This window comes from Pan paniscus, chromosome 1, assembly GCF_029289425.2.
Source record: "Pan paniscus chromosome 1, NHGRI_mPanPan1-v2.0_pri, whole genome shotgun sequence".
Taxonomy (NCBI): Eukaryota; Metazoa; Chordata; class Mammalia; order Primates; family Hominidae; genus Pan; species Pan paniscus.
Window position 1 is genome coordinate 5,528,086 of NC_073249.2, and position 26,746 is coordinate 5,554,831.

The 26,746-nt window shown below is 36.2% G+C and overlaps 1 protein-coding gene across 4 annotated transcripts in view; it reads left to right on the top strand.

The window, feature by feature from the left end:
• Nucleotides 1-26,746, top strand: part of AKT3 (AKT serine/threonine kinase 3) — a 352,958-nt gene that overhangs the window by 236,354 nt on the left and 89,858 nt on the right. For all 4 annotated transcript variants that reach the window (XM_055096538.2, XM_057299372.2, XM_055096511.2 and 1 more), the window contains 2 exons: nucleotides 2,885-2,950; nucleotides 4,307-4,375. In XM_055096538.2, coding sequence (XP_054952513.1) covers nucleotides 2,885-2,950; nucleotides 4,307-4,375 — 135 coding nt within the window. The remainder of the gene's footprint in view (nucleotides 1-2,884; nucleotides 2,951-4,306; nucleotides 4,376-26,746) is intronic.

Genomic DNA, 26,746 nt, shown 5'->3' on the forward strand with positions numbered 1-26,746 from the left:
TATCTTTTCTATTTCTAAATAAATTTCATACATACTTTTCTCTAGTCTTTTCCTAATTTCTTGACCCAGATCACTTAACATCTTAAACCACAACAGGTAGATGTTATCTTCTGTGAATTTCTTTCTGAACTGCCTATAAAAATGTCTGTGATTCACTCTCATGTTGGAGGCATGTAACTTTTATATTAGCACCGTTAACTTTATATCTCAGAACTATCCCCTTTTTCTTGTTCCGCTGCCACCATAGTAGTCCAAGCCATCCTCACTTCTCTCTTGGGGTTCTGTAATGCTTTCCTAATTGATCCTTCTTAGAAGAACGTGAGTAGACTTTTACAAACATTATGTCACCCCCACCCCATCACTTTTCTCTATGTCCCACACCATCACAATACCCAACTTACACTCTACCAATAGCATTGGTTTTCCCTTACAGCCCCGTTGACAATAGTGGATAACCTCCACTTTTTCCTTAATATCACTTATCAGAAAGAGTAATTATTTAAGTTGGATAATTTACTTGTTTGTGTTTTCCACTAGCCTTTGAACTCTATGAGCAATGGGATCTTTTTTTTTTATTAAGTTACCTTATACCAGCACTGTTCTTAGCAATTAGTGAGTACACATCAGCAGTTTTTTTTTTAAGTGAATGGACTTGGTTCAGTATATCACAAAATAGCCACTTGTATAATGCTTAATTATGTATTTCATATTCCCTCTGTGATGCTCATTAACTGTAGTATCCCCTTCTCTGGTTTTTCCCATTAACACTGATCACCATGTAAGTAGAATTAAAGCTCCATGAGAGCAGAGAATTTTGTCTATTTGTTCAGTGTTCTGTCTCTGATGTGTGGACGAATACCCAGAAGATACTTGTTTCATATGTGTTGAAGAAGTCGGTGGGTGGGTGGGTGGATGGATGAATGAGCTCTTGCACACTTGACGTCTTGGAATTCTTTCCTATCATACACAATTCAGTTCAATAGACATTTATTAAGTATCTGCTGTATGCTTACCATTATGTTAGGCACAGTGTATATGGAAATCAGTAAGTTCTGGTGTCATTTCTGCTTCTGATTTATTTTGTTTTACAATGTTTGCTATTCTAATTAACTTAGGAACTATAGTACGATATGACATTGGCTTTCAAATTGAGCACTTAAAACTGACTCCTATAAAACAAATAAGACTGAGATGATTTCATGTTTATGCTTTCCTTCACTCGTTGTTAATTATACTTTCTGTTCAGACACAATTGATCTTACCTTCTTTGAATGGTTGTGGGATCTTAGCTTCTTTGATTAATCTAGTTATCATTATCTTTCGAGTTTAAGGTCAAATATTTTTATAAAGATAACAAATATAATGCAGTGTCCTGGTGTTTTGCTTTTCATGTCTTTCTTCTATCTAATTTTGATTTTCTGACAGTGTTAAGAAATTGATTCAGCAAGGGCTTTATTTAAGATCTTGCCAGAAGTGAAGAACAGAGATGCTGTGTTAGTTTCAGCAGTTGTCTTCCTTTCGTTTCTTCTTTAAGATAGTGTTACTTTTGAAATATGAAACATTATCTCCAGTTCTCCATATGTTGAAGAAAACACTAGTTTGCTTTTGATATCAATATGAGATTTATGCCCAAAGTTGGGGAAAACATTCTTAGCTTATTTTTGGTTTGAAATATACTTACATTTTAAAATGATCACCTACAGTAGGAGGGTTGTGAGCTTTTTTTTTTTTTTTTTTAAGAAAAGCACATTAAACCTGTAGTCTCTGGAGCTAAGCTATGAGGACGAAAAAGCAAAAGAAGGATACAGTGGACTTTGGGGAGTTGGGGGAAAGGATGGAAGCAGGGTGAGGCATAAAAGACTACACATTGGGTACAGCATATGCTTCTCAGGTGATGGGTGCACCAAAATCTCAGAAATCACCACTAAAGAACTTATTCATGTAACACCACCTGCTCCCCAAAAACCTATTGAAATAAAAAAAAATGTGTAACACCCACGCCCCCAACCAAAGGAAAAAAAAACAACCTGTAGTCTCTGCTACTTGGGAGTCTGAAGCGGGAGGATTCGTTGATCCTCAGGAGTTTGAGCTCAGCCTGGGCAACATAGCAAGACCCTATCTCTAAAAAAATAAATAAGGAAGCATATAAGGCTGGGCATGGTGCCTCACATCTGTAATCCCAGCTACTCAGGAGGCTGAGACAGGAGTAATGCTTGAGTCCAGGAGTTCAAGGTTACAGTGAGCTGTGATTGTACCACTGTACTCTATCCTGGGCAACAGAGCAAGAACTTGGCTTTAAAAATTAAGACGCAAATTAAAAAGCCACAAGCAGAAAGGTATATATTTTTATACTCTGTTCCTTTCTATTTCTAAAATGTGTAATTTAGAACTAAATATTGCATGTGTATTCTGTGTTCTAATAACTAATTTATTTAAAGTAGGAGACTTTTAAATTCTTTGATATTTATTGGGAAATATATCCTTTCATCCCCCTGAATAAAATGTATTACAAACATGGAGATATTAAATTACCTCATGCAGAAATATTAGTTGATAAATTGTTCCCTTCAAGGAGGAAAGCTCAATATTTAATTTTCTGTGTCCCTGATAATTTTCTGACTGATTTTTATATCATCATTGATATACTTTGATTAAGTATGAGTGAATTTATATGAACTTATACAGTCATCTGAATTAAATCATTAATTTGAGTTTTTTTGTATTTTGGTGGAGAGAATGCTGAGTGGTAAAGGAAGCATGCCACTGTGTTTTAAAATCCTTTTCGATCTCTGGGCTTAACCTCTTCCAATTTTAGAGAAATAGTGAAATTATTATTATCAGTGCTCAAAACATATATTGAAGGTTTGCCTTTTTTCTTTTGTAGGATGAAGTGGCACACACTCTAACTGAAAGCAGAGTATTAAAGAACACTAGACATCCCTTTTTAACAGTAAGTGACTAGAGGACAGATGTTATAATCGTAACATTTGAAGTTTAAGGAATTTTATGTTAGAAATTAAATTGTGAAAAATACTATTCATTTAGATATCTCATTTTCTTTGTGGAAAGACCGTAAGTCAAATTTCTTATAACTTATTAGAATGTATGGATTTTTACCGTGTGTATGCATTGATAATTCCTCCCATTATGCATTTATTACTTTTTTGAGAATTTTTTTTCTCCCATGAATCTCTTGCCATTAAAAACAAAAACAGACCATAGAATTAATACATTACCTCTGGCATTTTAAGGAGACTATTGAGGAAATGGCTGATTTTTAAAATTTTCTTAAATGTAAAGATTTTATGTTTGTTTTATTGGCTTCTGATAAATATTTTAATAATCAGAAGCATTTCTTCAAATATGGAAGGCAGAAATGTTTATCGAATATATTTTATAGAAATGAGACTTCTTTGAGGGATAGAGTACTTTAAGAAATATGGGAATGCTAAATACATTAGAGGTGGGATAAGCCATGCTACGTTTTTTTCACTAGACAAAGTATAAACTGATTATATGGTATGCCTACAACTTAGTTGTCTTGAAAGAAACTGGATTTTTTAGTTCTGTTCTTAGATTCCTTGTAATATAGGGATAATTGGTAAAGTTTCTGTATTTTCTTGGTTCCGATGAACTATATTGAGATGAAAAATAATAGCTAGACTTTCCAAAGTGGAACCCTTTACACTGTTTGGAATATCTGAAATAGACATTTTCAGAGCTGTCAGTAGATACCTAGACTTACTTTGCTACCTTTTTTGGTGTGTTTATTGTCTAGTGTAATAAGATAGCATTTGGGTATATTTTAATAACCTATATATAACCTACAAAATTATATAAACCAACTCTGTTGGGTTGGGTTCTGTTGTGCACTCAATATGCAAAAAGTGATGTTGTCATTGTATTAGAAACCTGAGTGTAACAACCGTAGCTACATTCCTAAGGAACTTCAACTAGTGTAATTTGTTGGCCACGCTGTGAGGTTGCATGGATGAGAACCTTGAGTACTAATGCAGCTTCAAATCAATGGCAAATTAGATTGAGAAGTGCTTGTTGCAATTAAGTTTACTTTTACTTGAAATTTTAATTTTAGTTTTTCTTGTAATAATACCTATTGTGAACTAAACATTTGTTTTATGTTTCTCATAAACTCTTAAGCACTTTTAAGTAGTAAATAAACTCTTAAACAATAACAATTCTTTTCATCTTTCATGCTTACTATTTCTGTGTGTTCTATTTTTAGTACTATTATAATTATAAGAATACAGGATTATAATGTAACATTTTTTCTTTTTTTTATTTCAAGTCCTTGAAATATTCCTTCCAGACAAAAGACCGTTTGTGTTTTGTGATGGAATATGTTAATGGGGGCGAGGTGAGTCAAGAAGTAAATCCAGTATTTGCATGGTAGTATTTTCATTATTTTAAAAACATGACTTAAAATACAAGTTACAATATAGCAGTTCTCCATTTCTTGATAGGAATTTGTGTAGCTCTTAATACTATTGAACAGATGGGAGCGAAATTATTTGTGATGAGATGTAATGATTGTTTTTATATAACTACATTTATATGTTGGAAAGCATAATCATATTCTTCTTTTTCCTGTGTTTTTAAATGTAAAAAGTTTTAACAGAAGTATGATTTTTGAAATCATGTTATTAAATTTTGAAAACCAGAAATACAAGATTTATTGTTTCACAAAGTTTCTTTTCAAGTAGGCTGTGAACATGGTCAAAAGTTATTTTACCCATTCTAAACTCAGTGGAACAATAGTCCATGGGCACATTATGGCTGAGTTTTCTCTGCTTTATAGTAGAGTACTATGACTATATATATATATATATGTGTGTGTGTGTGTATGTATATATGTGGGTGTATATATATGTGTATATGTGTAGATATATGTATGTATATATGTATATGTATATATATGGGTGGGTATATATATGTGTGTGTGTGTGTGTATATATATATATAAATTTTTTTTTTTTTTTGAGATGGAGTTTCGCTCTGTCGTCAGGCTGGAGTGCAGCAGCACAATCTAAGCTTACTACCACCTCCGCCTCCCGGGTTCAAGCGATTCTCCTGCCTCAGCCCCCCGAGTAGTTGAGACTACAGGCGCGCACCGCCACACCCGGCTAATTTTTGTATTTTTAGTAGAGATGGGGTTTCACCATGTTGGCCAGGATGGTCTCGATCTCCTGACCTTGTGATCCATCTGCCTTAGCCTCCCAAAGTGCTGGGATTACAGGTGTGAGCCACCACGCCGGGCCTACCATGACTATATTTAAGAGACTGACAATATTTTGGAGATAAATTTAATATTTTTATTAGCACATTTCACTCATTCCTTTATTCCTTCTCCTTTCTCTTGCTTGGTTTTGATCACAGTCAATGTGAGGGAAAAGTAAATTTACTGGAAAAGCTAACTGGAAATATTTTTATTGTGGGCTTTCTGAAATAAATTTAATTATTAAATAGGGTCTTGTTTGTGTCTCATGAACTTAAAATATTCTTATTTTCCAAAATAAATAATTAAATATCCTTTATGGAATTTTTTTCCTGTAGAATTATCTGATTTGCAGGAATTCGTTTGTTGCAAAACTTCATTCATTCAGGGCTTGCATGGTTGCTCAGACTTGTAATCCTAGCAGTTGGGGAGACTGAGGCGGGTGGATCACTTGAGCTCAGGAGTTTGAGACCAGCCTGGGCAACATAGTGGAAGCCTGTCTCTACAAAAAATAAAAAAATTACCTGGACATGGTGGCACACACCCAGCTCCTGTACTCCCAGCTACTGAGGAGCTGAGGCGGGAGGATCACTTGAGCCTGGGAGGTCAAGGCTGCAGTGAGCCATGGTCATGCCACTGCACTTCAGCCTGGGTGACAGAGCATTACCTGGTCTCAAATAAAAAAAAAAAAAAATGAAAACCCAAAACTTAATTCATTAATTTGGTAAACACATTTTGAGTGCCTAGGCGGTATGGGTTTATGAAAATGTGTTAAGATATTATCCTTGCTGTGAAGGAGTATATAACTTCCCTTAGTGTATTACAAATTAGAATGCATAGTGAAAGACCTAACTTCTAATAAAGTCATAAAAGAAAATGCTTTATGGATGATCCAGCACTTAGAGTAGGCTTAATGAGATTTCACCCAGGGAATTGATGTAAGAAGTTGTTTCAGGCAGAGAGGATGGGATGGGCAGAATCACTGGTGGGTGATAGGACAAGATAATTAAATAATAATAACCCAGGAATACAGAACTGGGCCCTTGTAGTAAGATGTCTGAGAAAATACGAAGAAAATGGATGTTGTGGAACTGTAGGATTGGTACATCTTTTTTTTTTGAGATGGGGTCTGGCTCTGTCATTCAGGCTGGATTGTAGTGGTGCCATCTCTGCTCACTGCAACTTCCACCTCCTAAGCTTAAGCTATCCTCCCATCACAGCCTCCTGTGTAACTGGGACTACAGGCATGCATCACCATGCCTGGCTAATTTCTGTATTTTTTTGTAGAGATAGGGTTTTGCCATGTTGCCTAGGCTGGTCTTGAACTGTTGGCCTCAAGTGATGCACCCACATCAGCCTTTCACAGGGCTGGAATTACAGACGTGAGCCATCACACCTGGCCATATTGTTACATGTTAATGACCAATTAATTAGATCTTGGTAGAAACAAAAAGGTACAATGAAAAGTGATTTTTGGTTGGAATTTGGGAGCCTTAGCAGATACAGTGCAATTATGAAGAACATGTTAACCTTATAAATTTGGTTTTGAAACAGTTTTTCCTAAGCTTTTAAAGTAATATATGTGTGGAACTATGATGGAGAGTGGATAAAGAGTCAAAACTGTGGATGCAGTTTTGGCAGCCATTCCCATAAAGATTATAATTTAAGTTATGGAGGTGGAAATGAAATTGATGAAACCTCTTACATCGGTATCTATCAAAATTTAAAATGCGCTTGTACTTGGACTCAGCAATTTCATTTCTAAGAATTTATCCTACAGACGTACAGATGCACCACAGAATGATATATAGATAAGTATACTCATTGCAGCATTGTAGTACTTTAAATGAGCATTCGTAAGGAGTCTGCTTAAATAAAGTTACATTCATGCAGTGGAATCTCTATATCCATCTGAAAGAATGAGACAGCCCAATACGGGCATTAATAGAAGTTAAAAAAACTAGGTGCAGACAGAGTATAAAGCATACTTCTGTTGTGTTAAAATAAAATTAAACCGTAAACATGTGTATATATGTTTGTCTATTGATCGAGTATCTCTGAAATTATGCACTGGATATTAGTGCTTGTCTTTGGGAAAATAAACTGAGTGGCCGGGGATAAGATAGGAGGAAGACTTTTCATTTATGTATTTTTCAGTATCTTTTGAGTTTTGTGCCACATACATGTATTATCTAATAGTTGAAAGTAGACAGACAAATAAATGGTTGGATGAATGGATGACCAAGGGAAACAGTAAGACAGATAAAACAGTCCGCAGACAAAACTTGGAAAAACACTATTAAATGTCTCTCTTTTTAAAACGGTATTATGTATTCATGTCTTTAGTAACAATTTTCACATTGTTTTACAATTACCTATTTACTTGTCTATCTTTCCCATCAAAGTGTTAGCTTTCTAAGAGGCTTGTTCACGGTATAACCCTAGCATCTTATTCACTACTTGCACATAGTTGGTGCTTCACAAATATTCATTGGATTATTTGAATGAATAAGTGAACAAATGGATGAACATTCCCTCAGGGATTAGGGATAAGAGAAGTTAGCTAAAAGTGGTAAAATAGGAACTACTGAGGAGTAGGAAGAAAAACAGAAATTGATGTAGTATACAGTTTATTTTGTTAAAAAAGCTGAAAGTGTAAATTTAGGAGAGGATATCTTTTTATTTCGAAACTACATATGTATTAAGTCTTTGTGGAAGGCACTCTGGTAGATATCTAGGGCATAGAAATCTGAATTAAACATAGATCTTGCCCTCAAAGAGTTTATAGTCTACTGGAGAAAGGGTACAAAAATAATACTAAGTGTGAAATAATTATCACTTCTATCATAACAGATAGATAGATTGTGGGACTTTGGTGGGATGAGGGAAAGCTTCCTAGAGGGCGCTACCTGGCATCTGCACTTCTTTTCTAAACCCAGAGTACTTAGAGATTAATTAATTGATGATTATTGAAAAAAAATTTACACTAAAAGCAGATTTTCAGATTAGCCAGATGATTTTCGTTAGCATTAATACTCCTACATTATTTTTCTTGTTCAGCATATCTTTGTTTTTCTTCAGAATTTCTGTTTTGGATTGGGCTATAGATAAGTATTATTTAATATTTTGAAGCAAGTGAACTGATTCTCTAGGGTCTCACTCCATCACCCTGTCTGGAGTACAGTGGTGCAATCTCGGCTCACTGCAACTTCTGCCTCCTGGGCTCAAGCAGTCCTCATGCCTCAGTCTCCTGAGTAGCTAGGATTATAGGTATGCGCCACCACACTTGGCTAATTTTTGTATTTTTAGTAGAAACGGGGTTTGGCCATGTTGGCCAGGCTAGTCTTGAACTCCTGACCTCAAGTGATCTGCCCATCTCGGCCTCCCTGTATGTGGTGTATGATTTTAACGTGCGTAGGTAATTACAGTGTTGGTACACACACACACACACACACAGACACACACACACACAGAAAATGAAAAGTTATTTATATTTAATAACTTTAGTAGGAAATAGAATTTTATATATTTAACCTCACAATTTTTTTTTTTAGATTATCAGATGTATTTTAAAATAGTTATTTAGTTCTTGGAGTATAGTAGGATTATTTCAATTCTTGATTTATCATGACTGGGGAGGAAATCTATGCTTGATGTGTTTATCCTTGTGGCAACTTGTTTAATTTTGGTTTTGCTTTGGGTTCACCTTGCCATTTATGCTGCCCAGGGATGCCTTATAAAAATGCAGAAAACGACCAGGCGTCGTGGCTCACACCTGTAATCCCAGCACTTTGGGAGGCTGAGGCGGGCAGATCACGAGGTCAGGAGTTCGAGACCAGCCTGGCCAACGTGATGAAACCCCATCTCTACTAAAAATACAAAAAATTAGCCGGGCATGGTGGTGGGTGCTTGTAATCCCAGCTCCTTGGGAGGCTAAGGCAGGAGAATTGCTCGAACCCAGGAGGCGGAGGGTGCAGTGAGCCAAGATCACACCACTGCACTCCAGCCTAGGTGACAGAGCAAGACTCTGTCTCAAAAAAAAAAAAAAAAAAAAAAAAGCAAAAAACTTAATTACTGTAGAAAAAGTATTAAACATAGTAGTTATATTTTTGAAATAGGTTTAAAGTAAGGGAAACAATAAACACAAGTAAACAATTCACACTAGCACAATCCACACATATACCAAGACGCAGCCAGTGGGGTAGGATCTGTATGGCATCTAAGGACTTCAGCGTGAGAATACTGGCCTTTTGTAAGCAAGCTCTGGTAAGTTCATAATACCAAAATGGCAGCACACTCAAATCTTTTTATATCAAGTTTTTGCCCTAAGATGAGCTGCTTTAGTGGCCTCGTTGAAATAACTGGCCCAATTTTTACTCAATTTATGCTTATTGTTCACTGATTTTTAATTAACAATAGCATCTTCTTCTTAGTCTATGCTCTAGAAAGTTTACCTTGAATTATAATTTGAGTTAGGGGTTTAGCATGCTCTTGATTATGCTTGTGATTTTTATGTGTTTGTCAATATAAGTCACATGCCACGTAGCAATGTTGAAGTCAATGATGGATAGCACAATGGTAGTCCGATAAGACTAACATGCACAGGTTTGTAGCCTAGGAGCAATAAGCTATACCATATAGCCCAGGTGTGTAGTAGGCTACGTTGTCTAGGTTTGTGTAAGTCACTCTGTGATGTTCACACAATGATGAAATTGCCTGTATTAGTTCTCACACTGCTGAAAAGAACTGCCCCAGATGGGGTAATTTATAAAGGAAAGAGATTTAATTGACTCACAGTTCCGCAGGTCTGGGGAGTCCTCAGGAAACTTACAATCATGGTGGAAGGGGAAGCAAACATATCCTTCTTCACATGGTGACAGGAAGAAGTGCTGAGCAAAGGGGGAAGAGCTTCTTATAAAACCATCTTGTGAGAACTCACTGACAATCACAAGAATCACATAGTGGTAACCACCCCCATAATTAAATTACCCACCAGGGCCCTCCCATGACATGGGGATTTTGGGAGCTACAATTCAAGATGAGATTTGGGTGGGGACACAAACTATATCATTCTGCTCCTGGCCCCTCCCAAATCTCATATCCTCGCATTTCAAAACACAATCATGCCTTTCCAACAGTCCCTTAAAGTCTTAATTCATTTCAGCAATATCCCAAAAGTCCAAGTTCAAAGTCTCATCTGAGACAAGGCAAGTCTCTTCTGACTATGAGCCTGTAAAGTCAAAAGCAAGTTAGTTACTTCCTAGATACAATGGGGGTGCAGGCATTGGGTAAATACACCCATTCCAAATGGGAGAAATTGGCCAAAACAAAGGAGCTGTAGGCCCCATGCAAGTCTAAAGTCCAATAGTGCAGTCATTAAACCTTAAAGTTCCAAAATGATCTCCTTTAACTCCGTGTCTCACATCCAGATCATGCTGATGCAAGAGGTGGGCTCCTATGGCCTTGAGCAGCACCACCCCTGTGGCTTTGTAGGGTACATCCCTCCTCCCAGCTACTTTCATGGGCTGGTGTTGAGTGTCTGTGGCTTTTCCAGGTGCACGGTGCAAGCTGTCAGTAGATTACCGTTCTGGGGTCTGGAGGACAGTGACCCTCTTCTCACAGCTCCACTAGGCAGTGCCCCAGTGGGGACTCTGTGTGGGGGCTACAACACCACATTTCCCTTCTGCAGTGCCCTAGTAGAGGTTCTCCATGAGGACTCTGCCCCTGCAGCAGACTGGTCATCCAAGTGTTTCCACACATCCTCTGAAATCTAGGTGGAGGTTCCCAAACCTTAATTCTTGTCTTCTGCACACCAGCAGGACCAACACCACATGGAAGCTGCCAATGCTTGGGGCTTGCACCCTCTGAAGCAATGGCCTGAGCTGTACATTGGTCCCTTTTAGCCACAGCTGGGACTGAAGCAGTTGGGATGCAGGGCACCATGTCCCAAGGCTGCACAGAGCGGTGGGGGGGCCCCTGCTTTTGGGCCCTGGCCCTGGCCCACAAAACTGTTTTTCCCTCCTAGGCCTCTGGGCCTATGATGGGAGGGGCTGCTGCAAAGGTCTCTGAAATGCCCTGAAGACATTTTCTCCTTTGTCTTGGTGATTAACATCTGGCTCCTTGTTACTTATGCCAACTTTTGCAGTGGGCTTGAATTTCTCCCCCCAAAATGGGTTTTTCTTTTCTATTGTATTGTCAGGCTGCAAATTTTGCAAACTTTTCTTCTCTGCGTTCTCTTCAATGCTTTGCCACTTAGAAATTTCTTCCACCAGATACCCCCAAATCATCTCCTTCAAGTTCAAAGTTCCTTAGATCTCTAGGGCAGGGGCAAAATGCCACCATTCTCTTTGGTAAAGCATAGCAAGAGTCACCTTTACTCCACTTACCAGTAAGTTCCTCGTCTTCATCTGAGGCCACCTCAGCCTGGACTTTATTGTCCATATCACTGTCAGCATTTTGGTCAAAGCTATTCAACAAATCTCTAGGAAGTTCCAAACTTTCTCACATTTTTCTGTCTTCTTTTGAGCCCTCCATACTGTTCCAGCCTTGCCTGTTACCTGGTTGAAAAGCCGTTTTTACATTTTTGGGTATCTTTACAGCAGCACCACACTCTCTGTGGTACCAATGTACTGTATTAGTCCATTCTCTGTTCTCATGCTGCTGTGAACTGCCTGAGACTGGGTAATTTATAAAGGAAAGAGGTTTAATTGACTCAGTTCTGCAGGGCTGGGGAGACCTTAGGAAACCTACAATCATGGTGAAAGGGGAAGCAAACACGTCCTTCTTCACGTAGGAGCAGGAGAGAGAAGTGCTAAGCAAAGGAGGAAAAGCCCCTTATAAAACCATCAGATTTCATCAGAACTCACTATCAGCAGAACAGCATGGAGGTAACCAGCCCTGTGATTCAATTACCTTCCAGTGGATCCCTCCCACAACACATTGGGATTATGGGAACTACAGTTCAAGATGAGATTTGGGTGGGGACACAGCCAAACCATATCATTGCCTACCAGCAAGTTTCTCAGGCCATATCCCAGTTGTTAAGTAATGCATGACTGTATTTGGAGCACTAAAAATTTTTGACGGAAGTGAATTGTGAAAGAAATGTTGGCTGTGAAAAATCAGCACTAACTTCTTACGGTCGTATTGGTACAATGGAATTTCATCATAGTTGCATGTAATTTATATGAATTCAAAGAAGTGGGCTCAATAAGATATAGCTGAGATAGACAAGTTGATTTAAATGATGTGATTATTCTGCTCTTTTTCTCAATGAGTGCATTTACAGAGTGACCTTAGGATGAGAGATATAAATTTGCTATTCTTTACTCCTTGTTACTTCCTACTTTCCATGCATAGAGCTTCATGGAATATAAACTCTGGTGTTTTAAAATACAAAACTTACATAAAATGTCATTGAGTGCATTGTAACTGCAGGTGTTCATTTAAAGAAACTATATTCTGGCCAGGCCTGGTGGCTCATGCCTGTAATTCTGGTGCTTTGGGCAGCTGAGATAGGAGGATTGCTTGAGGCCAGGAGTTTGAGACCAGCCTGGCCAACATAGTGAGATCCCATGTCAAAAAAAAAAAAAGTTAGCCATGTATGGTGATGTGTACCTGTAGTCCTAGTAAATTAATCAGGAAAGCTGAGGTGGGAAGTTCACTTGAGCCCAGGAACTCAGGGTTATAGTGAGCCATGGTTGTGCTACTGCACTCCAGCGTGGGCAACAGAGTGAGACCCTGTCTCTAAAGAAAATAAAAGAAAAAAGACTATATTCTTGTACCAAAGATAGAAAACTGTCCTGGGTTTAACTATGTCGAGAGATGACAGTATGTTGGTCTCCAGTGTAATACCGTTCTAAGGAATGTTTGGGAGTGATTTGATTATTTTTGATACCTTATGGATTAACTTTATAATCTAGTACATTATCATTCATCTATTAAATAATGAGCAACTTCTGTGGGCTAGACCTCAGAAGATTCATAAATAAGGAAAACAGACTATTTTTCCTTTGATGAGTGACTAACTGGGGAGATAGATGAGAAAATACTTGTATACACTGCAGTGACATGGTTGCTCTGATAATACTGGTTACTGTGCATGGAGAGAATGAGCACTTTAATGAACCTGAGGAGCAGAGGAAAGGAAAGCAAAGGGTGCCAGAGTAGGAAACTCTTCTTAAAAAGTGGTTGCTAGGCTAAGACGTAAGGACAACTATACATTATATCACTAAGGTTGGGAAGGAGAGCATTCCTACACAGGTAAAATGGCATGTGTAGAGTACACAGGAGCAGACAGGTTCCTCCACCCCCCGAATATAGCACAGTGTGGATAATGCATAGAGTTCTGCAGAGGAAAGCCAGAGAGTCTGCACAGGTAGTCAGAATCACATTAAGACAGATCTTCACTCTCAAGTCATTTAGATGAAGGCAGTGGAGCATCATGGAAGAATTTCTTTGGGGAAATGTTTAGAAAGAATATTTGGCAGTATAGAGCTTGAAGTAGAGAGGACAAAAGTGGAAGCAAGGAAAATACTTGGGAGGTTGCTGCAGTTAGAAGGTTTTCAGTAATTCAATTATAAAAATGATAAGGTTGTCGGATGTGGTGGCTCATGCTTGGAATCTCAGCACTATGGGAGGCTGAGGTGGGTGGATCACCTGAGGCCAGGAGTTTGAGACCAGCCTGATCAGCATGGAGAAACCCCGTCTCTACTAAAAATACAAAATTAGCCAGGCCTGGTGGCGCATGCCTGTAATCCCAGCTACTTGGGAGGCTGAGGCAGGAGAATTGCTTGAACCTGGGAGGTGGAGATTGCAGTGAGCCTAGATTGCACCATTGTGCTCCAGCCTGGGCAACAAGAGCAAAACTCCATCTCAAAAAAAAAAAAAAAAAAAAAGATTATTAATTGAAGCAGTGTTAGAAGGAAGCAAATTCTAGTAATATTTAGTTATTAGAATCACCAGGATTTAATGAATAAATATGCAGAGAAGTATCATATGATTTCCTGTTTGCTGCTTGGGGAATTGTGGATACTGGAGTATTTATAAAAATAGAAAACACAGGAAGAAGAATGAGTTCTTAAGCAGATCATGCTATATTTGAGGCACCTAGTGTGGCAGCCAAGGAGTGGGGAGAGTTAAATCAGAGATACAAATAGGCATCATGAGCAGTGTTAAAACCCAGAAAGTGAGGAAATATCCAATGTGAGGAAAGTATGTACAGTTAGAACATCAGTGGCCAAGGATGGTGCCTGGAAATGCCAGAGTAAGACATGCTGTAGACACAGCTGTAGATGCAGTGAGACTAGTGCACAGGTGTAGAGGCAGAGAGAAGCCTAGGGAGGATCCTGGGCAGGAGGAGCCAGACAAGAGAAGCCTTAGAAGTTAAGGAGAGATTAGGTACAACAGAGTATATTAAATCCTGTATGATGATAACTGAGAATTGTCCATTGGATTTGCCATCTAATAGTTCCTATGGAGACTACCAGGGATTCTTCCTTTTCTGGTTTGGTACAAGGTATGCACCTTGGCTGTAGTATAGAATGTAAAAGGGTTGGTTTGGAGCCCAGTAGAACAAGGTTGTAAGAGTGAGTTCAGTGCAATTTCAGTGGGGCATTTGTAGAACTGATTGTAAAATCTCTCTAATAATATGACCAATCACACTGCTAATATATCCAGGCAGCTCTCTTTTTATTCCTTAAATGTTACTAAATTTACATGAGAAGCAGAAAAATATACTGGGAGAATAAAGTAGACAAAATTGACTAAGGAGGTGTTTTTGTTTTCTTTGGTTTAGGAAGTCTCTACTTAGGACTTGTTTCCAAAATCTTACTCATAGCTTCATTTATTTCAGGCTTATTTGTTGGACCTCTGCAAATCTCTCTCAAGTCTGAAATTTCCTGAAGTTAAAGATTCATTAGGGGAGTAAAGGAAAATCATTGTGTAGAAATGCTATTCATCTGATAAATTCTTCACATTCCTCTATTTTCTTTATGTAGGTTGTAATGAAGCTAACAGTTTCAGTTATGTACTACTATTTTTGTCCATACTTAGTTCATTGTAAACTCTATATTAATTTATTTGATAACATGTATTTGATTTTTTTGCAATACGGCTTTCAGGTTCTTGCCATTCTTGAGATTCTCATGCTTATTCAGATTTCTCATTTGGCTGGCATTTTGTTATCAGTGAACCAAAATTATCTCATTTTAAATTCACATAAGACAAAAGCACCAGTAGTCAGTATTCTAGTTCTCCTTACTAATTTACGGAGGTGTGATCTGGGTGATTTTTAAATTAATTTAATTATCATTTCATATTCATAGTGATGATTTTTAAAATTTTACAAAGTTTTCAGGTATATAAACATCTTTATTGTCAGGTGTCTGACAAGCTAATTTCTTTGCTAACTATTTTAGTTATTAATATATTATGTAGGTTATATCAGAATTTTGTCTTTCACCCAATGCTTTTTCAAAATTCCCAAGTGAAGAAGGATGCATTACGATGTTTACATTAGCATCTAAAGGCAATGTAAAGTCGGGAAGCATTTTTAGTATATAATTTCATAATTCAAAGACATTTTTAAAAAATGAATGGTTAAACCAGTATCTCACTGCATTAAATGTAATTGAATGCATTGAATTTAGTTATTAGGAGATGTTATTACAAGCCTCAACATGTAACATGCTTGCTTACAAATCTAAAATCTCAGATCAAGTGGCTGGAACTGCAGGGGCCTGCCAGGCATCTGGGTATTTACATGATTCCTTTCCATGTGGTTATGGCAGAGCATGGCCATTTCAAGGTAGTCAAACTTCTTACACAAAGGCTGGCTTACCACAGAGTGGGTATTTCAAGGGAGGGAAAACAGAAGAAGCAACATATGTATAATTGGAAACCCTGAGGAGGAAAAAGAGGGCAGTGACACAAAACAGTATTTAAATATGAAAAACTATAATCTGAAAACATACTTACAGGCTTTTGTGTTCTCCATTTTTCACTTAGCATAATACTTTTAAAATTTATAGATACTGTTCCATATATCAGTAGTTTTTTTCTTTTTATGGCTTTGCTCCGTTGTGTGATGTACAGTCATATGTTTATATAGTTGCCCCTGGATAGACGTTTGGGTTCTTTACATTTTGGGCCTATTAGAATAAAAGCTCGTGAATATTCCAGTACAAATCTGTGTGTGAATATATATTTTTAATCTTCTTGGGTAAATACATAGAAATGCAATTTCTGTGTCATTTGTTATGATCAATTTCATTAAAAACTGCAGACTCTTTTCAAAATCAGCCATACCATTTTGCATTCCCAGGATGTTACTTGACAACATCACCACACTTGGCATGGTAGTCTTTTTAAATTTTACTCATTCTGGTGGATGTATAGTGGTATTTTATAGCTTCAATTTGAATTTCTCAAATAACTAATGATATTGAACTTCTTTTCTTATTCTGATTTGCCATTTATACATCATCTTTTTTGAAGTATCTTAAAATCTTTTGTCTGTTTTAAAAATTAGGTTGTTGTCTTAATATTGAGTTGTCAGATTTATTTATTTCATGTAAGGGCTTTATCATATATATATTTTATAAATATTTTCTCCCATTTTATAGTTTGTCTTTTCATTTCATAATGGGGAATTGTTCCAAAATATACTTTTGTTGTAATCTATTGTAATCAGCATTTTAATGCATAGTTTGCATTCAGTAAAATTAATCAATTTTGACTGTACAATTTAGTGAGTTTTGACAGCTGTATAAAGCAGTTTCCCATCACCACAATCATGATCTAGAATGTTTCTTTCACAACAGAGCCTCGCATGTCTCTTTAAAGTCAATTCTCTCCCCTCACTCTCACCCTGAAAACCACTGATAGGCTTTCCAACCAGTATGAAGGGCAGACTTCTAAATTAGAGGAAACACAATTCATTGATTATTTTCTCTTATGATTTATACATTTTGTTTTTAAAACATCTTTTTCTAACTGAAGTTTGTTAAGATTTTTTTCTAAAGTCAAAGCTAGACCTGTTGGGTGGTGGCAGGTCGGGGAGATTTTCTTTTATGCTTTCTTCTAGAAGTGTTAATAGTTTTAGCTCTTGCATTTAGGTCTATGAGCCATTTCAAGTTAATTTTAATGTATACTGCTACATAAGGGTCATGTTTCATTTGTTTCTTGCAAAGTGATATCTAACTGTTCCAGCATATTTGTTGAAAAGACTGTCTTTCTCCCATTGAATGATTTGGTACCCTTGTCAAAAATCAGTCATATATGTGTGGGTCGATTTCTGGACTCTGCATTCTGTTGTATTGGTCTATATCTATCCTGAAACCTATACCACACTGTCTTCACTATGCCACACACTTACTTTAGAATAAGTGTTAAAATCAGGCAGCTTGAATCTTTCAATTTTGATATTCTTTTTAAAAATTGGTTTTGCTATCCAATTTCCTTTGCATTTCCACATAAATTATAGAGTAAGCTTGTTGAATTCTACATAAAAGCCTACTGGATTTTAATTGTGATTGTGTTAAATCTGTTGATCAATTTGGGGAGAATTGACAGTTTCACAGTGTTGTCTTCTGATTCATAAATATGGTATATGTTTTCCCATTATTTAAGTCTTCAATTTCTTTCAACAATATTATGTAGTTTTTAGTGTACAGGTCTTGAAAGTTTTAAAAATTTATCCTTAGGGATACTTTATAATTATTTTATGTTTTTAAGTTATAAATGGTTTATCAGTCATTATTAAAAATTTCAATTTGTAGTTGATTCTTGCTAATATATAGACATACAGTTGATGTTTACTTATTAGCCATACTAATATTAGTTTTAATAGTCTTTTATTGTAAATATATTGGATTTCTCTATGTAGATGATCATGTCAGGTGAGAACAAAGACAGTTTTACTGCTATTTTCTAATATGTGTACATTTCCTTGCCTTATTAAACTATCCAGGATGTTTAGAACAGTGGTAAAGAGCAGGATAAGAGCAAATATCCTTGCTTTATACCTAATTTTAGGGCAGAAGCATTCATACTGTCACCATTAACCATGTTGTTAGCTGTAGATTTTTCGTAGATGCTCTTTATTAAAAGTTGAAGAATTTCTATTAGTAATTTGATGAGTTTAAATAATCTTAGTTTGATTAGCTCTGCTTCTTTGTTCTTATGGAGGTAGCTTTAGGGTTTAGAATATGTATCTTTTCTCATCACAGTAGACTTTCAAACAATATGCTGTGTCACTTTACTTGTACTGTAAGAACCTTATAACAGCATACGTCTATTTTCTTACCTTCTATCTGAACCTTAAAAGGCATACATCTGTTTCCCTGCCTTCTGTCTTTTGTCCAGTTGTTCTCAGACATTTTACTTCCATGTATTTTTTAACCTTTACAATACACTGTTTTTGCTTTAAGCAATTATCTTTAAAATAATTTTTAATAGAAAAAGTGTTTTATATTCATAAAGTAGTCATTTTAAGTGCTCTCTTTTCCTTTGTGTTGGTATACATTTTCATCTATTACATTTTCCTTTTGCACAAAAACTTCCTTTAGCATTTGTTTTTGTAGTGCAGGTCTGATAGCCGTAACTTTTGTTAGCTTTTATTTGTGTGAGAAAATCTGCATTTTGTCTTAAGATGTTTCCCTTTCTTTAAAACAGTTTTGCTGAGTTAATAACAAATTATTAATAATTTGTACATATTTAAAGTGTACAATCTGATAACTTTTGACCCATGAAATCATCACCACGATAAAAATAACATCCCCACAAATATTCTCCTATACAGGAGATTTTAGGAGGAAAGGTGCATTTGGACTAAATCTTCAAGAACAGGTATGTTCCCCAAATAAGATTAGCTCATTCAATCAAAAGTATGTATTAAATGCTTACTGCGTTCGCTAGGATGAATAAAACAGTCATGATTTCTAGAAGGAGATGCATATTATAAAATAATAAAACAAAATAAACCCAATAAATATAATGGCAACAGAGTGCTGTAGTATGAGAGAGAATAATGGAGAACCTACTATAAATTTAGTTATCTCTTTGAGGAAGTAGTGTTAGGTTGACATTTGAAGGGTATGTGGGAAGGAACTTCCTGTGCTCTGATGAGAGAAGCCTGTTGAGCATGAGACTTTAGGGCACGGCTGTAGATGCAGTCATCTTTTTGCAAGGATGGGCTGAATACCTGTTCACTTACTAAACCGTGGGAGTACAGCTACACTGTAGTGCAGTTCCTGTTAGGCTATTATGAGAGAGAGTTATGGAGAAAATTTCTTCCTAATAGAATGATGAAATATGCTTGTATATTTAGTAGTTTGAGTTAATGCATTTTACATTACTGTATTCCTATAGCATGGCTAAGCTTAACAATAAAAAAAAAACTATGTAGTCTTTGCCTTTATAAAGGAACTTAACTTGATAAAGATAAGCTCCCTATTTTAGCAGCAAATAATTCACTTTCCTTTTTGAACAAAGATAAGATTATTCAACTATTATATATGATTTTTAATACTTCCAATGAAAATATTTTACCTCAAAAACCTTAAGGATGATTTTTCTTATAATTTTTTGAGAGGTATTTCTGAATTTAATTTTATTTTTTGCAATACATATTTATGAAGAATATAATATGTGTCATATACTAGGCATGGTGCTGAAGATGCAAAGATACAGTGTACTGTCATAATTTTCTCATTTTCCTATGCCTTTGCCAAGAAAAAAAGAGCATTAAATGTATAATAAGCATAAATCAGTACATTAATTATTAGTACATTTGTTTGAAACCTTTGAATAATTTTTTTCTATTGCAAAAGTGATAATGTACGTTCATTACAGAGAACTTCAAAAAGCCAAAAAAATTATTTTAATTCTGTCAAAAAAGTTCTTATTGAATGCTGCTATCTTCAAGGCAGGCACTGTACTATGTGCTTAGTATACTACATGAGCAAGACAGATGGTCTCTGCATTTAAGAAGGGCATAGGCCAGGCCCAGTGGCTCATGCCCAGCACTTTGGGAGGCCAAGGCAGGAGGATCACTTGAACCCAAGAGTTCAAGACCAGCCTGAGCAACATAGGGAGACCCTGTATCTACCAAAATAGTTAAAAATTAGCCAGGTGTGGTAGCCAGTGCCTGTGCTCCCAGCTACTCGAGAGACTGAAGTGGGAAGATTGAGTGAGCCCAAGAGGTTGAGGCTGCAGTGAGCCATCATGCCACTGCACTTCAGCCTTGGCAACAGAGTGAGACCCTGTCACCAAAACAAAACAAAACAAAACAAAAATGCATAGTATTCTGGGGAATGGATATTAAATAATTACAAGTATTTTTTGAGGTATGAAACAGAAGATAAAAACCACTCTAAATCTTACCATCTAGAAATAATTGCTAATACCGTGTTAATATATTTTCCACTGTTTATACTGTACACATATTTTCAATTTTATCATTTTAAAATATGTTACTTGTTGCCTACTAATTATGTAGATATACTTTAACTTATTAAAACCTTCCCAAATCATTGAACGTTTAGGTTGTTTTCATTTTTTAGTCAACTTAAGTATAATTTACATATAATGAAATGAACTCATTTTAAGTACATGATTAGATGACTTCTGACAAACATATATATGCATGTAGCCCCCATCACAATAAAAATATAAAACATTCTCATTGCCTCAAAAAGTTCTGCCATGCCTCTTTGCAGTCAGTCTTCCCTGTACCCATAGTACATCCACACGTGGCCCTAGGTAACCATTGGTCTGCTTTCAGACACTAAATTTGATTCATCTTTTTAAAAATGTCACAGAAATGAACTCATACAATATATACTGTCTTGTATCTACTTCTTTCATTCTGCGTAATGTTTTTGAGATTGTTAACTTTGTTGCATTTCTCAGTCATTTATTTCTTTTATTGTGAAGTCATTATCCTTTGCACAGCTATACCACCATTTGTTAATCTCTCCCACTGGTGACGTACATGCGGATTAATTCCAGTCATTGCCTAATATGAATAAAGCTGATAGGCCTGTTTCTTTTCTCTTTAATTAATACTGAAGAGTATGATTGTTGGATTTATGGTAAGCATATGCTTACATTTTACAAAAATTTAAAACTGTTGTGTCATTTTACAGTCTCAGCATTAATGTAATGAGAATTTTAGGTGTTCTGCACCCTCACCAGTGCTTGCTGTGGTCAGTGGTTTTCATTTTAGTCATTCTAACGAGTGTGTGGGAGTATGTTACTGTGGTTTTAAGTTGCGTTTCTCTTATGACTAATGATAGGAAATGTCTTCACTCAGACTTTTTGCCATTGCATATACTTTTGTGACCTGTCTATTCAAATATTTCACCTATTATTCGGTTGTTCATCTTCTTACTGAATTATAGGAGTTCTTTGGATGTTCTGGTTACAAATAGTTTGCCAAATATTTGTATTACAAATGGTTTCTTCCAGACTGTAGCTTGCCTTTTCATTTTCTCAGTGATGTCTTTTGAGGAACAGACGTTTTTAATTTTGATGTCTTATTTATCAATTCTTGCCTTTTATGGTTTTCACTTTTTTTGTGTACTGTCCAAGAAATGTTTGTGTACCCCAGGTCACACATCTTTCTCCTATTTGTTATGTGTCACGTGCTATATAATAAGTTTCTGTCAACAGTGGGCCATGTATATGACAATACCATAAGATTATAATGTAGCTGAAAAATTCATATTGCCTAGTGATGTAAATGTTGTAAGTCATACTGCAGTGCATTACTCACATGTTTTGGTGATGCTGGTGTAAGCAAACCTGTGCTGCCGGTTGTATAGAAACAGCACATGCAGTTAGATACATAATACTTGATTGTGATAGTACATGACTATGTTACTTCTTTATCTATTTTATATATTGTACATTTCATTGTTTCTTAAAGTGTATTACTTTCACTTATTTTAAAAAAAATAGGTAACTGTAAAACAGCATCAGGTGGGTCCTTCAGGTGATATTCCAAAAGAAGGCATTGTTAGCGTAGGAGATGACAACTCGATGCCTGCTCCGAAAGACCTTACAGTGGGACAGGATGTGGAGGTGGAAGACAGTGATACTGATGATCCTGACTGTGTGTAGGTTTAGGCTAACGTATATGCTGTGTTTTCATTTTTAACCAAAAGTTAAAGACGTTAAAAAAATAGAAAAATATTTATAAAGATGTAAAGAAACAATATTTTTGTATAGCTGTACAATGTGTTCATATTTTAAACTGTTATAAAAGAGTCAAGGCGTTTTTAAAAATTTTAAAGTTTATAAAGTGAAAAAGTTATAGAAAGCAAAGGTTAACTCATTACTGCAGAAAAAAATAATTTTAATAAATTATTTTATACATTATACAGTGTTCATAGTCTACAGTAATCACTTAGGCCTTCATATTCACTCGCCACTCACTCACTCAAAGCAGCTTCCAGTCCTACAAGTTTCATTCATGGTATTATAAATGCAATAGACAGGTGTATCGTTTTTAAATCTTCTATATCATATTTTTACTGTACTTTTCTAGATGTGTTTAGATGTGCAAATATCATTGTGTTACACCTGCCTAGAGTATTCAGTAGGGTAACATGCTGTACAGGTCTGTACCTAGAAGTAGTAGGCTATGCCATTTAGGTTTATGTAAGTAAACCCTAGGATGTTGTCACAATGATGAAATTGTCTAATTGCACATTTCTCAGAATGTATCCCCATCATTAAGCAGTGCATGACTGTATCTTCTTCTAAAACTTTTTAAGTTGTACCTATTACATGTATAGGTCTGTGATCCATTTTAATTTTTATGTATGCTGTGAGCTAAGAGTTGAGGTTCATTTTTTTCCCCCTACAGACATCTTGTTCTTTCACTATCTTTCATTGAAAGGGCTGTCCTTTAGTCAGACATGGGGGCTTATACCTGTAATCCCAGCACTTTGGGAGGCTGAGGCAGAAAGACCACTTATGTCCAGGAGTTCGAGACCAGCCTGGGCAACACAGCAGGACCCTGTCTCTACAAAATAAAAAATTTAAAAAATTAGCCTAGACTGGTGGTGCAAGGCAGAATTGGGAGCATTGCTTGAGCCCAAGAGGTTGATGCTGCAGTGATCCATGTTCATACCACTGCATTGCAGACTGAACAACACAGCAAGACCCTGTCTCTGATTGTGTGACTTGGGTACCTCTGTTGAAAATCAGTTTGTCACACATATGGGTCTGTTTCTGCACTGTCTTATTCTGTTTAATTGATCTTTGAGTTTCTCTTTACATCAGTACCACGCTAACTTGATAATTGTTGCTTTGGGAGTATATTTTGAAATAGAGAAAAACTTTGTTCTTTTTTCAGAATTGTTTTGACTCTTCTGTGTCCTCTGCATTTTCATATAAATTTATTATCATGTCAATTTTTACAAAAAAGCCTGCTGTAACTTTGATTATGATTGCATTTAATCCATAAATCTATTTAAGAATATTGAGTCTTCTAATCCATGGACACACACTCTGTTTGCTTATGGATTTCTCTAATGTCTATTGAAACACTGTAGTTTTAGTGTATAGGTTTGTATAATTTTTCAATTTTTCTTTACCTATTCCCATTTTTTCCCATTTACAATTGTTTGTTGTTAGCATATAAGAATATAGTTGGTTTTTATATATTAACCTTGTATTCCATGGCCTTCCTAAGCTCACTTATTAGTTCTAGAAACCCTTTTTCTAAATTTCTTTGAAATGTCTATGTAGATAGTCTTGCTCTTTGTAAATAATGGCAGTTTTACTTCCATTCTTGTTTGTATGGCATGTATATATTTGTCTGTTTAACTGTCTATCTGTCTGTGCATCTTTCACTGCCTGTGACTGCTAGTGCAGTGTTGAACAAAAGTAGCGAACATTGTGTTTTTGTTCCCTGTCTCGGAAAAGATTCAGTCTTTTATTATTAAGTGTGATGTTAGTCATAAGTTTTTCATATATACCTTTTATTAGGTTAAGTTCTCTCCTATTCCTAGAAGATTTTACCATCAGTGGACATTGACTTTTCTTTAAAGGTTTTTGTGCCTCCATTGAGGTGATCATATGGTTGTTTATTTAGACACGGAGTCTCACTCTGTCGCCTAGGCAGAAGTGCAGTGGCGTGATCTCAGCTCACTGCAGCTTCCAGGTTTACTCCCAGGTTTAAGTGATTCTCCTGCCTCAGCCTCCCAAGCAGCTGGGACTACAGGTGCCCACCACTGCACCCAGCTAATTTTTGTATTTTTATTAGAGTTGGGGTTTCACTATGTTGGCTAGATTGCTGTCGAACTCTTACCCTCAAGTGATCCACGCACCTAGGCCTCCCAAAGTGCTGGGATTACAGACACTGTGCCCGGCTTTCTTTTTAGTTTGTACATTTGATAAATTACGTTGACATTCAAATGTTAAGCCAGTCTTCATTCTTGAGATTAACCATCTTTTAGTCATAATGTATTATCATCCTTATATGTTGTTGGAATTGAATTAGAGAAGTTTTGTTAAGTTTTTACATCTATGATTTTGAGGGATATTGATCTGTACTCATCTTTTCATGTAATAGTTCTGTCTGGTTTTGTATTGTGGCAATGCTGGCCTCATGCAATGTGTTAACAACTGTTCTCGTATTTTCTGGGAGTGTTTCTATAAAATTGTAATTATTTCTTCTTTAAAGGGGTGGTGGAATTCATCAGTAACTTTTTGGGAGCTCCAGTTTTTATTGTGGGATGACTGTTAACTATAAACTCGTATTTGACTTTTTTTCCCATTTTGTGTTCCGCTTAGATTATACCATTTCACATACATCCTAAGATCCTTTCACTGGTATACTTTTATTTCCTCCTTCAAGCCTTTGTACTGTTGTTACAATACATTTTACATTTGTATGTGTTATAAATGCCACTATGCATTATTATTTTTGTTTTAAACCAGTGATTATCTTTTAAGGAAATTTAAAACAGAAGAAAAATTAATTTCTGTTCCCCGACACAGTTACTATTTCCAATATTTTCTGTCCTGTGGGTAGATCCTGTTTTCCATGTGGTGTCATTTTCCTTCATTCTGAAACATTTTCTTGAACAATTTCTAGTTCAGTGTCTCTGGTGGTGAGTCCTCTAACCTACGTGTCTGATAATGGCTTTATTTTCCTCTCATTTTTGGAAAGATATTTAGCTATGTATGAAATTCTAATTTGCCATTTTTACATTTGATTACTATAAAGATGTCACTGTACTTTCTTCTGGCTTATACAGTTTCTGTCAAGAAGTCTGCTCTGTTCCTCTGTGCTTCATGTGTCTTTTCTTCTGTGGTCGCTGTTAAGCTTTTCTGTTTATTAGTTCCTTTCAGCTATGGATTATGATGTGCCTTGGTATGGTTTCCTTCACAGTTCTTTGGCTTAGGGCTTTTTGTTTGTTTGTTTGTTTTTTGTCTTTTTTTTTTTTTGAGACGGAGTCTCGCTCTGTCGCCCAGGCTGGAGTGCAGTGACGTGATCTGGGCTCACTGCAAGCTCCGCCTCCTGGGTTCACGCCATTCTCCTGCCTCAGCCTCCCGAGTAGCTGGGACTACAGGCTCCTGCCACCAAGCCCAGCTAATTTTTTGTATTTTTAGTAGAGACGGGGTTTCACCATGTTAGCCAGGATGGTCTCGATCTCCTGACCTCGTGATCCACCCAGCTCGGCCTCCCAAAGTGCTGGGATTACACGTGTGAGCTACCGTGCCCGGCCAGGCTTAGGGTGTTTTAAGCCTTGTGGATCTATAAGCATATAGTTTTCATTCAATTTGGAAAATTTTTGAATATTGTTCTTTAAGTATTTTGTTACTCATTTCTCTTGTTCCATCCTGAGAATCTACTTATTTACATGTTAGACATCTTGATGTTATCCCACTGTTTACTAATGTTCTCTTCTTTTTTTCAGTCTTTTCTCTGTCTTTAATTTTGGGTTTTTCCCCCTGTGTCTTTAAGTTTACTAATACTTTCTTCTCCAGTGTCTAGTAACATCTAGTATATTTTTTATTTCAGACATTTTCATCTCTTGAAGTTTGATTTGGGACTTTTGTTTTCATCTTCATCTTATTTGCTTCCCTCTACCTTTTGAACTTTTATATTTTCAACAGCTATTTTTATATTTTCAACAGCTAATTTATTATGGTATTCATGTAATTATATCTTATGTGTCATTTTCTCAGTCTGTTTCTATTCATTGATTAGTCTCCTGATTATAGGTTATTATTTTCCTGTTTCTTTTTATGTCCCTTAATTTTTTATTGGATGCCAGACATTGAATTTTACATTGTCAGATGCTGGAAGTTTGGGGATTAAAAAATATATTTAGGCATTATTCTTATGTATAAACAGTATGATCCTATCAGTGCTTGCTTTTAAGCTTAGTAAGACTGGTCTGGAATATCCTTTGCTCTAGCACTAACACGGCTGCACTATTGAGGCAGTATTTTTTTAAAACTCTGTTAGATGCCATAGTTTTTAGGAGATCT